Below are 20,484 nucleotides of genomic sequence, written 5' to 3' on the forward strand. Positions count from 1 at the left end.
GAGCCTGTGCTCCGCAACGGGAGAGGCCACAGCGGTGAGAGGCACGCGTACCGCAAAAAAAAAAAAAAAAAAAAAGAGAGAGAGAGAGAGAACAAACTAGTGGTTACCTGTGGGTAGAGGGAAGGGGGAGGGGCAAACGTGGGGTAGGGGATTAAGAGGTACAAACTACTATGTACAAAATAAGCTACAAGGATATATTGTACAGCACAGGGAATATAGCCAATATTTGATAATAACTATAAATAGAGTATAACCTTTAAAAAATGTGAATCACTATATTGTACAACTGTAACTTATACAATATTGTACATCGACTATATTCCAGTTTAAAAAAAAGAGAAATAAAGAAAAACGTACATTCATGCATTCATTCACTTATCGACGACCTGTTTCCTGAGCACCTACCATGAGCAAGTACTTGGGGCCAGGTGCCCGGTGGGTGGTCTGAGGGGCGGAAGAAGAAGAAGGCTCAGCTCAGGCGCCTGGGCCAGCTTCAGGCTTAGAAACACCGAAGGCAAATGGTGCCGGAGGATGGGGGAGGGGGGAGGAGGGCGGGTGTGAGCTTGCATGCTTGTGTGCCTACAAGGCATTGCTAAGGAAGCCGTCTGTCTGCTGTTTGATTTCTGCGCTTCTCAATTCAGGCCAAGGTGGGGGGCCATCTGCTAAAGTGGACACAGAGAAAACATTTTCGCTATGTAGAAAATTGGCTTCTGAGGGGAGGCTGTGTGCTCAGCACAGAACCAGCCTGCAGAGGAGGTGCTAGAGGCAGCGGGCAGGACTGGGTGCAGGGAGGGAGGGCTGGAGAGACGCCCCTGCTCCTGCCCCATCCTTGGGAGGCCTCAGGCCCGCCAGTGTCTCCAATGCCTCAAGCCCCTGCCTAAAACTTCCGCGTCTTTGCATGGGACTTGCATGGGAGGAGGGCTCCCCTCATTTTTGTGTGTGTGTGTGTGTGTGTGTGTGTGTGCGTGTGTGTTTTTTTTTTTTTTTTGCGGTACGCGGGCCTCTCACTGTTGTGGCCTCTCCCGTTGCAGAGCACAGGCTCTGGACGCGCAGGCTCAGCGGCCATGGCTCACGGGCACAGCCGCTCCGCGGCATTTGGGGTCTTCCCGGACCGGGGCACGAACCCGTGTACCCTGCATTGGCAGGCGGACTCTCAACCACTGCGCCACCAGGGAAGCCCTCCCTTCATTTTTAATACCTTCATTAAGATATAGTTCACATACCATAAAATTTAGTCATTTAAAGTTACAGCTCAATGGCTTTTGGTATATTACATTACTAGTTTTAAAAAATTGTGGTAAGTATATATAACATAAAATGTACCACTTTAACCATTTTTAAGTGTACAATTCATTGGTATTGATTATATTCATAATGTTGTGCAAGTATCACCACTATTTCTAAAACTTTTCTTCACCCCAAACAGAAACTCTGTACCCATTAAACATTAACTCCCTACCCCCTTCCCCAACCCCTGGTAACCTCTAATCTACTTTCTGTCTCTCAAAATTTACCTATCCTAGGGACCTCATTTAAGTGAATCATACAGTATTTGTCCTTTTGTGTCAGGTTTCTTTCACTTAGCATAATGTTTTCAAGGTTCCTCCATGTTGTAGCTTGTGTCAGAATGCCATTCCTTTATGGCTGAATAATATTTCACTGTATGGATAGACCACATTTATTTATCCATTCACCTGTTGATGGACACTTGAGTTGTTTCCACCTTTTTGTGAATAGTGTTGCTAAGAATATGGGTGTGCAAGTATCTGTTTTAGTCCTTACTTTCAATCCTTTTGTGTATATACCTAGGAGTAGAATCATATGGTAATTCTATGTATAGGTGTTGAGGAACTGTCACACAGTTTTCTACAGTGGCTGCACCATTTTACATTCCTACCAACAGCGTACTAGGTTCCAACGTCTCCACCCATATTTGTTATTTCTGCTGTTGTTGTTACTTGATGGTAGCCACCCTAATGAGTGTGAGGTGCTATCTTACGTGGGTTTGATTTGCATTTCCCTAATGATTAGTGATATCATGTGATATCACACAATGTTAGTGATATACTGATTATTTAAAATAAATAAATTTATTTATTGGCTGTGTTGGGTCTTCGTTGCTGCGCGCGGGCTTTCTCTAGTTGCAGTGAGTGGGGGCTACTCTTCGTTGCGGTGCGCGGGCTTCTCATTGCAGTGGCTTCTCTTTGCTGTAGAGCACAGGCTCTAGGCACGTGGGCTGCAGTAGCTGTGGCACATGGGCTCAGTAGTTGTGGCTCGCGGGCTCTAGAGCACAGGCTCAGTAATTGTGGCACATGGGCTTAGCTGCTCCGCGGCATGTGGGATCTTCCTGGGCCAGGCCCCTGCATTGGCAGGTGGATTCTTAACCACTGCGCCACCAGGGAAGTCCCTGATATACTGATTTTCATGTGCTTATGGCTATTTGTGTATCTTCTTTTGCAAAATGTCCTTTTGAACCCTTTGGCCATTTTAAAATCGGGTGCTTGGTTTTTTGTTGTTGAGTTATAGAAGTTCTTTATATATTCTGGATATTAATCCCTTATTGGATATATAACTTGTGAATATTTTCTCCCATACCGTGGGTTGTCTTTTCACTCTCTCGATAGTACCCTTTGATACACAAAAGTTTTTTATTTTGATGAAGTCCAACTTAGCTATTTTTTGGTCAAAGCTGCCTCTGCACTGTGTTTTTGGTGTCATATCCAAGAAATAATTTGCTAGACTAAATCCTACTCATCTTTGATCCCCTGCCCGGTGTAAATTAGTCCTCCTTGCGATCCTGTCTCATTGCACCTGTGTTCCCTTGGCAGTGCCATCTGCACCCGGTTGGTCTGCACAGCTCCGAGTCTCCCCAACCCAGAACCCCAGCGGGCAGAAGTCATGTCTGTTTCCTTCCTCCTAGAAGCTCCTTCTGGATTGAACATTCTTGGCTCTGGGCTTTACTCTTCAGAATTCTGGTTCTCTAAGAATCACAGAATGTTAGCGCAGATGTAGAAAGAAGAAAAAAACCAGAAACGCTCTTTGAAATAAGAGCCAACTGCTTTCATGCACCAGGGGAGCTGGTGCATGTCACAGGCTGGCTTGACTCAGTTTAGGAAAATACACCAATGGCTTTTGTTAGTCTGGAAGGGGAACTCACCCTCTCCCCTGCCTGCAGGGGTCGAGGCAGGAAGGAAAATGTGAAGGGAGCTGCTTGCACAGCAGCAAAAGGGACTGTGGTTTTCACAGACATCCTGGGAGAGAAGAGGTGAGAATCTGCAGAACAGAGAACTGGGGAGAGAAAAGACGTGACGGGGTGGAGAAAGACCAAAGGGGGAAAGCCCAGTTGGCCAGAAATGCCTGTGTTGTCATCTGTAACGAGTTGCTCCGTCACCCCAAACACCGGTGAACGTCTGCTCCCAGAAGGGCCCATGTGAACGATGCTTTGCACAAACCAAGTTGGGTGGTGTCCAGTGTAGACCCCTCCCGCCATCGAGTGTGCAGCAGAAGCAGGGAACGTGAAGGCAGATGACCCAGAGAAACGTGGGTATCCTCATGGGACTCTGGGTTTTCCACTTTATATGGATGGGGGCTGTACTGGGGTAAGTAGTGTCCCCCCAGAATTCATATCCACCCAGAACCTGTGAATGTGACCTTATTTGGAAATAGGGTCTTTGCAGGTGTCATCAAGTTAAGATGCTATCTTACTGGATTAGAGGGGGCCCTAATTCAAAGACTGGGAAATCTGATCAAAGACACAGGGACACAGGGAGAAGGTCACGTGAAGACAGAGCAGAGACTGGATGATGTGTCTACTAGCCAAGGATGCCAAGGATCGCCAGCAGCCACCAGAAGCTGGGGAGGGGCCTGGAACAGATTCTCTCTCCGAGCCTCCAGAAGGAACCAACCTGCTGACACCGTGATTTCAGACTTCTGGCCTCCAGACTGTGAGGGAATACATTTCTATTGTTTAAAGCTCCCCTGTCTGTGGTATCCTATTATGGCAGCCTAAGAAATGAATGGAGGGGCTAACGTCCTTCTGTTTTAAGAGCAAAGGAATGGGAGGCCCCAAGGCTGGAGGGCTGGGAACATCAGTGGCCGACGCTGGCTAGCGTGGGGTCCTTGCCTTCAGCAGAAAGAGCCAGACTGGCTTCGGGCAGAGCCTCCGAGCTCCAGTTTCTCTGCTCTTTAGGGCTCAGGGTCACCTGACTGTTGGCCCCTTGGCATCTGGCAGTAGAAAGGGGAGGCTGAGAAGCCGTCTGGTCAAAGCTACCTCTGCACGTCACACACCCACCACAGCCAGCTTGGGTCTCTTAAGTGCTGCAGCAGAGACAGCAGCGCAGAGCGGGGTCACCAACCCCGGAAAATGCCCGAGTGCTTTGGGAGGACAAGAGCTGCCCCCGAGAACCATCCCCTGCCCCTAGTAGTGTGACACCCTGGCGTGTGACCAGACTCTCCCTGTTGTGGATTTGGTGGCGGCCTGGGGAGAGGAGCAAGAGCTGAGGAGGGACCAGAGGATGGAGGACTCACTTAGCAGAAGGGAGGGCGATGGTGAGAGCCCAAAGCAAGATAAAGGGACAGAGAGTGAGGTGGGGCAGGGAAGGGTTCCTGGGCAGATGGACCGGGCAGAGGTCCTGAAGGGGTGGCAACATGGCAGGAAAGCACAGAGCTGGAGGCGGGCAGGGGTTGGGGGGCTGGTCAGGTCACACAGGGGCTTGAGAAGGAGAAAAACACCTGGCCTCGGTGTTGTGCTGACAATTGCATGGCTCAACAGTGTCACTGTCAGGACTTCCCTGGTGGTCCAGTGGTAAAGAATCAGCCTTACAATGCAGGGGATGCAGGTTCGATCCCTGGTCAGGGAACTAAATGTCACACGCTGCAGGGCAACTAAGCCCTCACATCACAACTACTGAGCCCGCGCGCCTAAAATAGAGAGCCTGCGCGCTGCAAACTACAGAGCCCACACACTCTGGAACCTGCGCGCCACAACTACAGAGCCCACGAGCCCTGGGGCCTGCACGCCACAACTAGAGAAGAGAAAACCCGCATGCCACAACTAGAAAGAAGCCCACGCACAGCAACGAAGATCCCGCGTGCTGCAACTAACACCCGACGCAGCCAGAAATAAATTAAATAAATAAATAAATCTTTTAAAAAAACAAACAACCAACCAATGTCACTGTCATCAGACACAGCCACTCTGTGACTGAGATGGATGCAGACAGAGACAAGAGGCCTCTGCAGTCATATCTGAACACAGAACGTGGACACTGTCCAGACCTAAAAATGGGCCCTGGTCCCCTTTCCTTGCGGACTGGCGTGGGTTTACCAATTTCAGCCTAAGCTTTGCTCTGTTCTCCTGCCTTCTAGACACAAATTATTAAGATACCTGATTGTGGCATCAACCCTGCTTCCCGACAGCCTCCACCCCAGCCCCAGTTTCCCCAGCACAAGCCCGTCTCCAGTCCTTCCTAACACCTCCTATGGACAACCCCCCCCAGCTCCCCACGGTGTGCTGTTACCCTCACTCCATTTCACTGCAGTTGTGTTCCTGGGGGTCCTTGGATGGAAGGTAACTGATACTTCATACACCATGGAAAGAACTGTGGGTTTTACTCTGAATCATATGGGAAGCCACTGGATGGTTTTAAGCAGAGAAGTGTGCCGCAATTTTCGAAAGAGATGTTCTGGAAGACCCATCAGGAGGCTCTGTCTGGAGCGCATCTGGAGCAGCGTTCCCTGTGGCTACTCAGTGGGGGAGGTCGCTCCTTCTGCCTCCAGTGCAGGAAGGAGGGAGGATGAGAGCACACGGATGGCCTTTGTGTCCCAGAACCACTTTCTAAGGGGCTTCTGAGATAAGAATTCAGCTGCGGCGAGCTACACAGGGCTGTTTGCATCAGCTCTAGGCAGCCAGGGAGACAAGCATCCTAGTGGACAGTGCAGAGGCGCCTACCCACCCCCTTTCTGAGCAGAGGGGCCACCACATTCAAGACACCCTTTAAGACAGAGTTTGTGGAGGGAATTCCCCGGCGGTCCATCGGTTAAGACTCCACGCTTTCACTGTCAAGGGCCTGGGTCTATCCCTGGTCAGGGAACTAAAGAGCAGCCAAAGGAAAAAAAAAAAAAGAGTTTGTGGAAAAGACAAAATCAATCCACACCTGCAGGTATCAAGGAGCCAAGGACATAAAGTTCTACACAGATGTCTGATGTTTCGGTCTGGATGGATGGTGACGTCATTCCCATAACCCTGTGTGTGCTCAGCCAGGAGGGCTAAGGGGTCAGACTTGTGAATAACTGGCCCCCAGGTTAGGAAGGGAGCTCAGATGAGGAGGTGTATCTGCCTCCCCTGCCCCAGTGCATATACACATTGCTTCCAACTTGTGCCCGGGAGGGTGGGCTAGCTGGGGGGCTTCTTCCAAGGTGTCAGGCTACAATGTGTCCCCTTGTCGGGTGAAACCGTGTGTTGTGTGCGCGTGTGTGGTCCTCCTTTGGTTATTGGTCCAACAGCATGCCCAGTGGTCCCCAGGGAGGGCAGAGGCAAAGTGTTTGTATTGGGCCCCTTGCTGCCTCCCCATCTGACCTGGCTGCTTCTCCTATTTCTCCCAGGACCCTCTCACGCCTGGAAGGTGGAGCCCTCTGTTAGGCCTGCTTGCTTGAATTTCCCTCCCTCACCTGGATTGGTGGGTTCTTCAAGCCTCATCTTGACCCTGTCTCCCACCGCAGCGCCCCTAACCTAGAAGAAGGTGGAGAAAACTTGAGACTGTAGAAACAAACATGGAGCATGGAGAGCTTGCTGTCACCCCCAGGACAACCTCTGCATTTGGAAGGTGGGGCTCTGGGAACTAGAAGCTACACTGGTTATCAGCTGCATCAGTGCACATGTGTGTGCCCTTGAGTGTTGTGTGTGTGTTAGGGGAGAAACTGAGATACTGGGGAGGGAAAAGCCTTCAATCAAATCAGGAGCCTCCATTCCCATTCACACATAAGGGTCTATGAGGCACTGCAGCACATGCATAAATTTTATCTGAAAAAAAATGTGTATGCAATATATTGAGAAAAAAAGACTAGAAGAAAATATTCTGAAGTGTCAACAGTGGTTTATCTTGCGATGGGATCTAGGATTTTTATACTTTCGTGTTTTACACCAAACGTGTTGCTTATGTAATTTAAATTTTATTTATTTATATTTAAACCAAATTCTCCAGCCAACTGTGCTCTTCCCCAGTTGCAGTAACTTTCCTTTGAGTTCGCTTTCTGGGTGAACCTAAAACAACGACTCCCTCTCAAGTTCACACTACTTCATACTCGTGCTTTCATTCCTCCTTCCTTAGCCTTAGACAATCGATGCGTTGGACCGGGGTCCCCGTCCTCAGAGAGTCTGCAGCCTAGGGGCATTCTCTCCCTACGACCCGTTCCTCCGCGAGGAATCGGGGTCGCAAGGGGCGGCGAGCATGTTCCGGGGTGGGTGGTGTCCGAGGGAGGCGGGGTAGCCCTCCGGGAGGCGTGGGTGTCGGCCTTGGCTCCTCAACTTCCGGGACAGTGGGTGTAAAATGTTCGGACAACGTTAAAAGGGTCGACTGGGCTTTCTGCGGTCTCCTGCTCCCGAACCCTCCTGAGAGGGCACCCTGGGGAGGAGGACGCCCGTGACCCCTAGCGCGGGAACGGCGGGACCCAGACCACACGTAGACCTGGGTTCCGAGGCCCGGAGGCCACACTCTGGGACAGAACCTCGGGACCCAGACGCCGGGCGGGGTTGCCACGACAACGCTCTCAGGCGCGCGACGATTGGCGGAGCGCAGAGGCGGGGCCCGGGAGGTGCTCCCGCGAGAGCTCGGCCTCTCGGCTTCCGGTCAGCGCGGGACAAGGGAGCGTGCGGCAGGGCTACCGGCCTAGGCTGCCACCTGGATTCTACTCCCGCGTACCGTGTGGTAGCCGACCCTGCTGGCTGTGCCACCGAAATGTGCCCAGGACAGGAACCTTCTCCCTCCTCCGCTGCGACCACCCTGGTCTGGGCCACCTTTAGTCGCCTAGAATACTGTCCAACCTCTCGCCGGGTCTCCCAGCTGCGCCTTTCAGTCCGTGTCATCTTGTGGTGCCCTGCTTCTCTCAAGAGAGTCAAGGCCCTGCCCCGTTTGCCAGCCCCTCCCTGCTCCCCCACTTCAGCTTCCCTGACTGCTTGACTCTTGACTGACCTTGCTCCATACCCCGCCCCTTCCCCCACCCCACCTTTGGACTTGCTGGTCCTCCTGCCTGGGACACGCCTCCCCAAGACATTAGCAGGATGCTCGCCTCTTTAGTGAGGTGACCCACCTGCTTAAAGTTACACCCCACAGTCCCCATACTCCCTGCCCTGATTTTTCTCCGTAGGTCTTGTCACCATCTAACAGAGTTAATAATGTACTATATGTTGTCTGAAAGCTCCATGGCCAAGAGTTCGTCTTGTTAGACCAGAGCAGGTACTCAGTGTTGTAGACTGAGCAGGTGGAAGAGGGGTCTTCTTTTCCTTCCCAAGAAGGGTGGTGAATCCCTTGGGTCACCCTCTCTGGAAGGAGAACCGGCCAGGACTGGCTGACTGCCCACATGCCAAGTGCCTTACTTTCAACATCTCACTCCCGGAGTAGCCTCCCATTCCTGCGGGAGGCCCAAGGCGTCTCAGGGAGCCCTATCCTCCAAACACCATCATCCTCGGCTCAGAATCCTCTGGGCTCCAGATGTCGCTGGCTGGTGCCAGCAGCCCCTCCCACGTGCCTGGCACTCTGCTGGGTGCTGAACTGGGTGAGAGAGTCTGCTGCTGCCCTCAAGGCTCTCAGTCTAGTGGGAGGGAAAGAGGAGAGTGATTACCACCACGCGTAGGGCAGTGCTGAGGCCGGGCGTGTGAGGCACAGCGTAAGGAGGGTGGGCTCAGCGTCCAGAGTGGGGCCTCTGGAGTTCCTCCTGGTGGTCCCCGGAGGCCTTTCTGGCGTGAAGTGTGCACTGTGGACGACAATCACTGGTTGTCTACTCTGTGCTGATGCGATTCCTGGGATCCAGCTCTTTGTGGCTGAGAAGGCTGTGCTCTTCCCAGGGCCCAATGCTGCTTCTCAAGCGGGAAGCCAGACAAGCATCCAGGGCTGCCCAGAATTGCATCCAAGTGTCCAGACAACTGGCTTCCCTGTGGGTGTGGGCACTGGGAGAGGAGCTCTTTGCATGGTGTGTGGCTGGGTGAGCCAGGGCAGCCATATGCCGCCAGCCTTGTGGGGAGCAGGGCACAGGCCACCCGGCCACCGGGCACAGGCCACCGGTCAGATGCTCCTGGGCCGGTCTGTGGCTCAAAGGCGTTTCCTTCAGGAGAGGAGCCACCTGGCTCCTCTCCACCTGCCCTCCTGCTCCTGCCTCCCTCTCAGCTCCAAAGTCTAGGGTTCCAGGGCTGTGTCAGCACGGGGCCATGCTGCACTGTCCTTCTGGCCTGGAACGGACATCTGGTCTGCCTCAGCCCCCGCAGCCATGGCATCTGTGGCCCCATGGAACGCAGTGGCAAGGAGGAGAGCCGGAACCAGGGGAAGGCCATACTCTACTGTGATCGCCAACTGGCCGAGCATTCCTGGCATGACCCACCTGGCATTGCCCTTTCCACTGAGGCTTACTGAGGGCAAACCCTGAGGGCTCTCCTTGTCAGGGATCCTTCTGCCAGGCGGTGTCTGCTCAGGCTGACGGAGGGAGGGAGGGACACTGGTTACAACTGATGATGCCAGGCCAGTGGGATCTTGAACCCGCAAATAGTAGGAGAGGAGGGCAGCCCCTGCCCCTTGCCCATGATGCGTCCTCCAGCTGGCAGAGGCATCCAGCCTGCTCTGCAGGAGTTGGGTCTACAGCCTGAGAGAGGGCTTCATTTTACAGATGGGAAAACTGAGGCTCTCAGAGGGGAAGGAAGCAAATGTGTGCTCAGTGGGCTTTATCTTGTTTGCAGGGCTGAGGTCGGCGTCATTAGCTCCGTTTTACAGAGGAGGAACTGGGGATTGGAGAAATGAAGTGCTGTTTGCCAGCTGTCCTGGTAAGCCCCTTATCTGGCCCGGGATGGCACGGATCTGAGAAGGAGCCGGGGCAGTGCCAACGCTTGCTTGTTTTGCCACGAGATGGAAAAGTGAGCCCAAAGATGCAAGGCTGAGGGAAGGGAGACCCAGGATCAAGGTGACCCTCCTGCAGGAAGCAAGAAGTCCTGAGGCCCAGCTGGGCTGGGAAGTTCGGAATGAGGACGCCAAGTGCAGCAATGTGGGTCCTCACTGTGGTGGGTGCCCTGCCCCTCCCTGGTGGATGGAGTTGCACTTGGTCACTAGATCCTGAAGAAATGAGAAAATGGCATCTTTGGCTTCTACCTGGGGTTCAGACGAAACCATCAGGGTGACCCCTGCCCTCCTCTGCAGGCTCTCCCCTGCCGAGCCTTCCCCCACAGGCCCTTCCCTTCCTTTACATCAACCATGGGAACCTGTGCCCGAGAGACATGGCACCCCAGGCCTGATGCCATTCCAGACGCAGAGGGGAGCCCCCACCTTCACCACCGTATCATCCATCGTTGTCAACAGTGACATGACTCGGTCACACCCCTTCAAGGGCCGGGCGAGTCCAGTTGGGGGCAAAAGGAGCAGCCTGTGCCAGGTGACTGTGACAGAACAGACGGCCGAGGGGCACAAGACGGGCACAGACGTCCCCAGGTCCCTCCACAGGGGCCAGGGAGGAAGGGGCTGGTTCCAAGATGGGAGGGGGAACCCCAGGCCTGGTCACCCCAGCAAGCTGCCCTGGAAGGGTCTGTCTGAAAGCCGGGTACACACCGGGTGGTGGGACAGGCTGCCCTGGGGGCCAGGCTGAGCAACGGGATAGTGTCCATGGCCTTTGAGCCCAAGGCTGAGGGAGCGCGACCCAGCTCGCGGAAGCAGCTTTTTAGTAAGTGTCTTGAGCTTTCTTAGAAGCAGGCTGAGTTTAAATTCTAAATAAACAAACGAGAACTCTGCAGCAAGGCAAGGCGTGGGCTGGTGGGAAGACGGGAGAGACTGGAGGCAGAGACCTCACTTAGGAGCTAATATTCCCCCCTGAACTTGAACCCTCCTGTTCTCTCTCCCCACCCTGCCTCTGCCTCAGGGGCTCATGGGCCTTCTGCTGAAGGCATCACCTGGGGTCTCAGGCTTCAGGGGCTGACCCTGGCTGGTCTGCAGGAAGAAGCTCAGCGCAGACCCCCACGGTGGGGGAGTCGGGAGGCCCACCTGGCTTACACCACCCAAGGCGTTCAAGCCCGAGTCTCCCTCGGACGAAAACAGGCCCCGGTGGACACTCATCCGTGTGGGAGGTGTCTTACCAAATGTTTGAAGGGGAAAAAAATCCCATTTTCTTAGCTTTTTTTTTTCCTTTCTATTTTTTGATTATTTTTCTAGATGACTTCATTTCCAAGAAGGGTGTAGGGGAGAGAAGGAGGACAGAGGGAGGGAGGACAGGGGCCCTGAGGAGGGATGGAGGGGGGAGAGTGGGTGCCAGGCCCAGGGAAAAGATGTGGGGAAAGTGGGGGCCACCTTGTCCTGACCGGGTGCTTCCAGCCCAGGCTGTGTCCTCCTCCTGACCCCCACGGACCTCTTGGCCAGCTCCACTCCCACAAGTCCTTGGGGCAGAGTTCAGCTCTCATCCAGCCAGGATTAGCAGAAGAAGGGCTTCTAGGAGCTTCTCTCTGGGGCATGACCTCCCTGCCCCACGGACAGAGGTCTCCTTAACCCTTATACCGCTCAGAACCAGCAGGACACACTCTGGCTAGCTTAATGGCAAAGAAAGTCTCTGCTCAGTGGCCACACGCCCAGGAGCAAGGCCCCAACCACAAGGCCTCCACCACTGGGCACAGACCCAGCAGCCCACGCGTGATAGGGCACTGCTGCCCATAAGCCAGGACCTTCCACCCCCACCGTTGCTAGAAAAGAGATGCGGGGGGATCTGCTTTCTGGTGTTGGCTGCTTCTGAGTCAGTCTGTTCGGGTGAACCTTGGTTGGTGGAGCCCAGGTCACATTCCCCCACTCTTACTGCCAGGGACTCAGAGAACACCAGCAAGGTGGCAGCCACCCCAGAACCCCATTTAGTTCACAGAGCCCAAACTCCCAGCAGCTGCTGGGCTCTGAGGGAGAAACCATCCCAGGCCTCTCTCCCAGCCTCCAGTGCTGCTGGCCATCTTTGGTGTTCCTTGGCTGGTGGGCGCACCACTCCAGTCTCTGCCTCCAACTTCACACGGTCGTCTCTTGGGTCTAAGTCTCAAATCTCCCTCTGCTTTTCTCTTCTGACACCTGACACTGGATTTAGGACCCACCCTAATCCAGGATGATCTCATCTCAAGATCCTGAACTTGGTTTTATCTGCAAAGACTCTATTCTAAGTATGGTCACGTTCTGAGGTTCTAGGATTCCATCTTTGGGCCCCCAGCCATTCATCCACTCCAAGAGGCATAAGAAATGGGCACTGAGAAGGTGGCAAGGGAGAAGAGGAAGAGGTGAGGTGGAAAGGGACATTCGGGCAGGAGAAACCAGCTGCCCGAGCCCAGCATCCATGGGGCTGTCGAATCTCCTTTTGCTACTCAAACCCCAAGTCAGCTTGTGGCTGCCCAGACAGAGCTTCCCACCACCTCCCGTATCCCCATCATTGTCTTTTCCCCAAGGCCAGGCATCATGAACACCCCATCTCCTTGAGGGCTCCCAGGCCCCCCTGCGCCTCAGACCCCCAAGATCTCCAAGTCCAGGAGGCAGGAGAAGCTGCCCTGCCCCTCCTGCCCAAGGGGAAGGGTGGGTCCCACAATCCCTTCATCTTTTGACTTCCTACCTCCCAAAGTGCTTCCTTTCCTCTTCCCCAAATTCTCTGTTGGAGTTTGGGCCATTTCTTCTGATGGGGCTCATTCCCATCCTTGGCAGAAAATGCTCTCAGAGATGGAGAACCTTCAAGATGCAAGATGCATGGGTCAGAACCAGAATATAAAAACATCTGTGTGCACTCTGCAGTTTACACTGCCCTTTATCCTACACTGTCTCCTCGGATCCTCACTACTGCCTGTGAAGGAAATACTAATCCCATTTTACAGAAGAGGAGACTGAGGCTCTGAGAGGTTTAATGACTTGCCTGAGTTTACACAAACCTGAGACTCAAACCCGAAACGTCTAACTCCAGCTTTTAATGCTCTTCCCACCAACTCCACCACACTGGGCTCAACCCCATGAAGAATCCTGTCCATGTCACAGCTTCAATCTTCCTAGGAAAAGGGAATTCACCACCTAACAAAACAGCGAATTCCACTGACAGTCCCAAGTATCAGGGAGTCTTCCTTCATTGAGGGAAAGCCCTTCCTTCTTCGTGTAACTCACTCCCCCAACCCCCGCCTTGGCAATGGGCAATGCCCCTGCCCCAGTCTTCTCCAGGACACATCTCTCCATTTCTTACCCCTTTCTTGAAAAGTGGGGCTCTGGCCATCCCCTCCGGGTCACCCTCCCTAGAAGGGTTTCTGGCCTCTTGATGCCCAACTTACAACGTCAAGGACACAGGTCCTTGAGGCAGCTGTGAAGGGTGACTTTGGACAGGTGTCCCCTGGCACTGTGCCCGGGTCAGGCGGAACTAAGGTGAGGGCTGTGCCCGCTCTGGAGGTGACAGTCTCTCTTCCCATGACCAGAGTCTGGGGGTGAGGCCCGGCCATCTGGCCACCTCAAGCTGGGGCCACCACGGACAGTCCCGGGCAGAGGTAGTCACTGTGCCACAGCACAGTGGCAATGTCACACGTTGGAAAAGAAGAAGAAAGGCAAGCACCAGCAAGCAGAGTGGCTGAGGAACAGCTGAGCTGAGTCACTGCAGCCAGGCGGGTGGAGGCGGCTGCAGGGGTGGGGTGGGGGCCTCCCAGGGACGGAGGAAGGAGGAGGGGACACCAGGCACCTGGCACCCTCCCCTGGGTTTCTGGAGCTGTGGAGGGTCAAGGCACCTAGCAGCAGGGTGCCCAGGGGGTCGAGCTGACCATCAGGGCTGTGCAGCCAGCTGGCCTCGGGCTCCATTCCCAGCTCAGCCACCAACTGGCCCACAGGCCTCCGCCAGCCACGTAATCTTTCGAAGCCTCAGTCTCCACCTCTGTCTAGTGCGGTAATGGCTGCCTCCCCCGCTACTGGGCCGATTACTGAAGGCCACGGTGCCAAGTGCTCAGGGTGGCATCTGGCACACGAGGGGGGCGCTGAGCCAGGCCCCAGTGGCTCTGCTCACCATCATTATGAATGAGGAGCCTTTAGGTTTTCCCAGAGCAGGATTCTGGGGTTTGCCCAGTGGGCCTCCCCCACCCCTGCCCCAGGCCTTCCTGCTGCCCCATTCGCTCTCACAACACTCCTGGGAACTGGGGGTTTTTAGCCCCATTTTACAGGTGAGAAAACAGGCTTAGAAAAGTTTGAAGAAACTGTCTCCAAGTCTTATGGCTCAGGGGTTTGCCCAGTGGGCCTCCCCCACCCCTGCCCCAGGCCTTCCTGGGTGCGTTTCCGAGGCTGTCAGTGGTCTTGGGCTGTTTCCTTGTCGACTTTCCCACACTTCCCCCTTCATGGGCCCCAGGTCCAGGTCCAGCAGGCTGGGCTTTGGGGTAGCCATGTCTGTATCAGGGCAGGGCTCCCACCTCAGCTGGCATCCTGCCCCCATCACCTGCCGGGACCCACACTGTGTGGTTCCCGCTGCCGCCAGGCAGGGCTGCAAAAGCCGGTGCTGAGTCCCACTCTGCAGAGTGATCAGCAGAGTGACCTCACCTGACACACAGCACTACCCCAACCTCTCTAGGAGCCACAGCAGACTGTGCTGGTGTGTCGCCCCCCACTCCCCTGCCACACAGGAGGTCCCTCAGATGGCAGGATGCCCCCATCCTGCTGAAGCTCAGGGTTTAGGAACTGGAAGGCATCCTGAAGACAATCCAAACTCATTCCCTCAGGCCCTGAGAGGAAAGGGACCTGCCCAAGGTCACCCAGCCAGTGGTGACAGGGGGGTTGCTTCCAGGCTTCCCTTCCCCTCGGCGGTCCTGCTGGGATTTCCTTGCCCAGGAACCAGCACCACAGGCCTCACCCCAAACGGGGAGCCCATGCGATCCTAGCCCCTCCCTCCTGTGTGCTCCCCGCTCTCCCTAGGCAGGCGCCTGCCTCTCCCGCCCCCATGCTACCGCGGGAAGGGGTTCCTATGGCACCCCTTCCCCCGCACACACTTAGCTCACTGGCAGCCCATCTGCCCGGAGACAGTGAACAGCAGATGCCTCTATGTACAGCGGTGCCTGAAGCGCAGCGGCCCTGCGCCTGCCGGACGAGAGCATGCCAGCCAGGCACAGGGCTCACGTGACACTTGGCTGGGGCAGGGGCCCCTCATCCAAGGCTGGGCCAGGAGGGGGTCAGGCCACCCAGACAGCCTACCAGGGCTGGGGACCAGGGTGTCCAAGGCCGGAATCCGAGTGTCCTGCGGGGGAGTTGCTGGATGGGCAGCTCTCTAGCAGGCTGCACCCTTGGGGGACAGGCTTCTACAGCTCCCTGACTCCCTGGGGAAGGCCTAAAGTGAGGGGGTTGGTGGACTCCATGGACAGACCCCACAGGGTCAGCCACTGCACACAGCGTGTGTGAAGGCTTGTGGAAGAGGGTTCAGAGCATCCAGCTCCTGTACAAGTGTGGGACCCTCGGCTGGGCCTCATGGGGCTCCTCACTCTGTCTTGGCCCCAGCCTCATCCCAGGTTCCCTCAGCAAGCTTCTCTCTCTCTCCTGAGTTCTTACAACCAATGGGGGTAGATGGCAGAGCAGGGTCAAGGGACCCTAGGGCTGGGCCTCCTGGGAGGTGGTCACAGTTCCTGGACCCACTGGCTCCTGGACTCACCTACTGTTTCCGGGATGCACGTGGCCAGTTGGCAAACAGCCTCGTTTCCATGGCAGCAGCCTCAAGCCCTGGGTCCAGGAGGAGGGGCTGGCTGAGGACCCCAAGAGCTCGGTCTTTGTCTCTGCTCTGCCCTCCCCAGCCAAGGAACAGAGCTTTGTAGCCCGTGGGTGGCCAGCAGAGCTGGAGGGCCAGCCCAGCCTGGGGGAGGGGAACTGCTGGGTGGTGGTGCACATACTTTTCCATCCTCTATAAAAACAGGAAAATAAATTGGCTAAGTCTGGAGCCCTATGGACTCTGGCTTGACATAAGCTAAATTTGTCTGATTCTGGAAAGAATTAGAACATTTCAATGATCTGCAAATGGGGCTGCTGGCTGCTGAGCCCTTATCTTGTTCATGGCCTCTAGTCCAGTGTCCCATGTGAGAGGTGAGGGGGAGAGAGGTGAAAGGGGTCTTAGGCTGGTGTGAGCCAGCCTGCCTGGGGCAGAGGGATGGACAGCTTGGCCTCTGAGGACCCCGTTAACTGAGACGGCAGAAGCCATGACAACCAAAGCTCACTTCCAAGCCCTGCAGCCTCCCTTTCTCCCCCGCCTTCACCCTTTGTTTTCCTCCCCTCCTCCCGGCGCCCCCGCGGTGCAGGCGAGCACAGGCACACGCAGGCACACACACGCACGCCCCCAGGCCGCCTCTGCTCCCCTCACATCTTGCGTTTGTTTTCCTTCAGCAGGGCTCCAATGGGGACACGCTGCACCCTCACAATTGGCAGCTCCCTCCGATCCCCCCCGCCCCACGGAGGTGCCATATGTCAGTGTCATGAATAAGCATGAGGCGCTGTAGCTGGGGGGCTGGGAAGTGGCAGCTGCCCATCACCTGCCGAGCAGACAGGGGGTGGGGGCTACCACAGGGTGGGGGGGGTCACCACTACCAGAGGGGCGGGCCAGGTGGGGGGATGGTGCGGGCAGAGGCATGGGAAGAGGGTAGGATCAGAGCATGGTCACTGGTCCTCACCAGAGGGACCCACCTCCAGGTGACCAGTGTGCTTTCCTGAAAACAAGCAAAACCCAAATGGCATGGTGTGACCGTGTGGGGTAGCCAGAGTCCCTAAACCCCGCCCCTCAGCTTTGTGTCTGCCTGTGGGCCCGCTGGCCAGCCCACACCAGCCCCTCCAGGATGCCCTTCTCCTCCCAGGCTGCGCCTGCACCCTGTGCCTCTCCCCAGCACGTGCTCCATCTGAGCCTCCCACTAGTGAGCTGGGGACCAAGGCTTCACCTGCAGGGAGAAGGAGGGGGATCCAAATTCAGCCAGCACCTGTGCTGGGCCAGGCATGTCTACACAGGGCCCCATTCGCTCTCACAACACTCCTGGGAACTGGGGGTTTTTAGCCCCATTTTACAGGTGAGAAAACAGGCTTAGAAAAGTTTGAAGAAACTGTCTCCAAGTCTTATGGCTCAGAGTCAGGTAGCTGGATTGTGCTCAGGTCTGCCAGTTGATTGCCAAAGGCTCCGAGCACTGGGACCGGGGTACTGTTCTGTCTGCGCTGCCCTGGGTGCCCTCCACCTGACTGCCACCCGGGACCTGGCCACTCCTCCTTCACCTCCCTGCCCTGCCCTCACCCCTTTAGAGTTTACCCTTCCCTGAGGATACTCTTATCCATATTGGATCCTGTGGAGCCCACGCAAGTCATGGACACCTGTCTGCACATTTGTCCTTCCCCAGCACTGTCCCACCCCCTGACCAGCAGTGACCAGTTCAGGCCTGACCCAGCAGGTGGCTGTGGAATGAATGAAAGAATGGACAGAGTCAGGCTGCAAGGCAAGAGCCATGTGCTGAGCACCCCAGTGTGACTGCAGAAGTGTGTCCCAGGGAGACGGAGGCCAGGCCCCGCCTACCCCACACCCTAGGCCTTTTTCCTCATTCCCAGCCCTGCCGGAGGCTGAGGCAGGCGATTGCGTGGATTGCATTAACCACTCCGGGTTAATTGGCTGTCCCTCACCACCAGCATGACAGATCCTGTTTGACATTTCTCTAGATAGTTAATTGACACCCAAGTAATTTGTCACAGAGACCTCGTTATATGCCAACTGGGTCCCCTAAGCCGTCAGCATCTGTGCCCCAGAAACAAGATTGGCAAGTTAATAATGGAGACTTAATCATGCCATTCCCTGCTGGTATGGGAAGAGAACTGCCCGGAGACAAGATGGGGCACTGCTGGGAAGAGACGGTGCTTTCTTAGGGCCTTGGGAACAGAGCATCCTCAGAGAGCCTGGAGTCCCCTCCCCTCAGTTTCCCCAACCAGGTGTGCCTTCTGCTGACAGTGGTCTGTCCACTGAGGAGCGCCCCTCCATAAGATGGGCTGCGGCTGACTCCACTCCCCGGCTCCAGGCTGGACACATGGCCTCCCCTCCCCTCCAGCTGCAGTGATAAAACTAAGCAGTGATCACAGTCCATCCAGAACCCAGGGCCTGGGGCTTGCGATGGAGCCTTTAGGGTAGAGGCTGCGCTTTGCCTGGGAACACCACAGGGGAGAAAGTAAGCATGGGGCTGCTGCCAGCCATCTAGCACCCAGAGGGGAGCCCCCCTGGGAATGGCACAGAGGGAGAGGATAGACGTGTGTTGCAGCCAGGCCACTCACAGCCAGCTCTGCCCTGGAGTGAACTAACAAGGCCCTATTATTTGCTTAAGGTGGTTTAAGTTTACTTCTGTCACATGTAATCTGGAGAGTTCTCAGCTCAAACACCTACAGGCTCTTACTTCAGGATTCAAGCCTGTCTGCAGAGCCCATGTGGGGTCTGCTTACAAGAGCAAGAAGGAGCCCTGAGCAGGAAGACAGCCTAGTGCAGAAAGGCGAGGCCTGGACAGAGGGGATCTGGGTTGAAGAGGAGGAAAGCTAGAGCCGAGGCCACCCAGCGTCTGGGGCTGGCACCTGAGGCCAACAGGACGGCGTTGAGTTCAGCACCGTGGACAGCGGTGGCCTTGCCCCACACAGCGCTGCAGGCCCAGAGGAGCGAACAGATTTCCCACCCACCTGGGAGACACAGGACAATGTGGCTCATCTTGAGGCTATTGACAGACTCCTGAAAGATGTCGTGGTGTCCTTGTGCCTCAGAAATAAGGACTCTTCTGGGTACTTAAGCCCCTTTCCAAGGTCTCCCCAGTTTCTACAGTGGGGCTAGGGTGGAGCTGTAGTTCTCAAGCAGACACTAGATGACGCACACCATTATAACAGGAGCAGGAGCAAAACGAGGGTGGAGAGAGGTCCCTGGAGGCGGATGTGAATCAGGTATACAAGGCAACCAAGACAGGTGGGCATGGGAGGAGTGGCTCTGTATTAGTTATGTTTTGCTGCATAAAAATATTATTCCAGAACAAAGGTCTATTATCTCACAGTTTCTGAGGGATAGGAACCTGGAAGCAGACTGGCTAGCTGGTTCTGTCCCAGGGTCTCTCATGAGGTTGCAGTCAGATGACAGCCAGGGCTGGAGGGTGCACTTCCAAGATGGCTCCCTCACATGGTGACGGGCAGGTGGGCTCAGTTCTCTGCCACGTGGACTTCACAGAGCAGTTTATGACACAGCAGCTGACTTCTCTCAAAGTGAATGATGAGGGGGGAAGAGAGAGGGAGGGGCACCATCAAGACATAAGTCCCAATGTGTTTTAGGCCTAGTATCAGAAATGACACACCCTCACTTTTGCACCTCCACTGGTCATACAGATGGACCTTGTTCAGTGTGGTCATAGGGCTACACCAGCCCCAGGAGGCCATCTTGGAAGCTGGCTACCACAGGCTCCGAGAAAAAAATAAATTCAAGATGGCCTGATGCTTTGAATGTACCAAAAAGAGATTTATATTTCCATTGCAGGGTTTGGGAGTAAGTAATGGATACACAGAAAATAAACCAAATCCAAAACATGAGGCAATTATCAAGTGCAGGAAAAACAAGAGGTTGTACAAAAAAGGAGATGTAATTACATTACATTACTCAGCTACGAACAGTACGTGCAAAGAAAGAATAATGCAGACATTGAATTCTGATTCAATGAAAATGAGAAGATGGGTGGAAGGAAAGCGTATGAGAGGCTATGTGAGAGGGAACAAACTCTCAACCTCCATGGCAGAAAGTCAATGGATAATTTCTAAATCTAAAAAAACAGAAAAACAAAAAAGAGAAAGGCAGCATTAGCATGTTATTTAGAAGTAAATATGAAAAACCCCCACACTAAAGAAAACTAAAATAACAAAATTTTGCCTCTGAGCAGGGGAAGTCAGGAGAGGAGAGGGGTGGGTGAATAAGGAGCTACTGGGTTTTCGTTACAAATCTTATAGAACTATTTGACTATTTAAACTATGTACGTTTATAACCTCGATTAAAAATCAAACAAACACCAAAACACCAGTGCAATTTAAGTAACTAAAAGACAAAACTACTCCAGCCTGCTCTCTACTCCCAGCTCTCTATCAGGCCCCTGCAGCCCCAAGGAAGGGCCTAGGGAGCTGTCTCCTCTTCCAGGGCAGGACACCCCGTGTGCTGGAGTCGGGTCTGGATCCTTCCTCCCCTGCCCCACAACGGGCCTCCAGCAGTCTCCCCCAGTATCTTTCTCTCTGAGTCCCTCCAGGTCGGCTTGCCTATCTGTCT

General features: G+C 54.7%; 1 protein-coding gene across 1 annotated transcript in view; it reads right to left on the reverse strand.

The window, feature by feature from the left end:
• The window catches only part of ENDOV (endonuclease V), a 53,501-nt gene that overhangs the window by 7,952 nt on the left and 25,065 nt on the right, over window positions 1-20,484 (reverse strand). Inside the window, 4 exon segments of the mRNA XM_022589401.2 lie at window positions 1-19,205; window positions 19,207-19,236; window positions 19,239-19,324; window positions 19,327-19,431. The exon segment at window positions 1-19,205 is cut by the window's left edge and continues 7,952 nt beyond it. Of these exon segments, the coding sequence (XP_022445109.2) occupies window positions 19,179-19,205; window positions 19,207-19,236; window positions 19,239-19,324; window positions 19,327-19,431 (248 nt within the window). The 3' untranslated portion in view covers window positions 1-19,178.

The sequence above is a fragment of the Delphinapterus leucas genome, chromosome 19, assembly GCF_059928025.1.
Source record: "Delphinapterus leucas isolate spDelLeu-1000000601 "Yukka" chromosome 19, BTC_Dleu_Yukka2, whole genome shotgun sequence".
NCBI classification, from domain to species: Eukaryota; Metazoa; Chordata; class Mammalia; order Artiodactyla; family Monodontidae; genus Delphinapterus; species Delphinapterus leucas.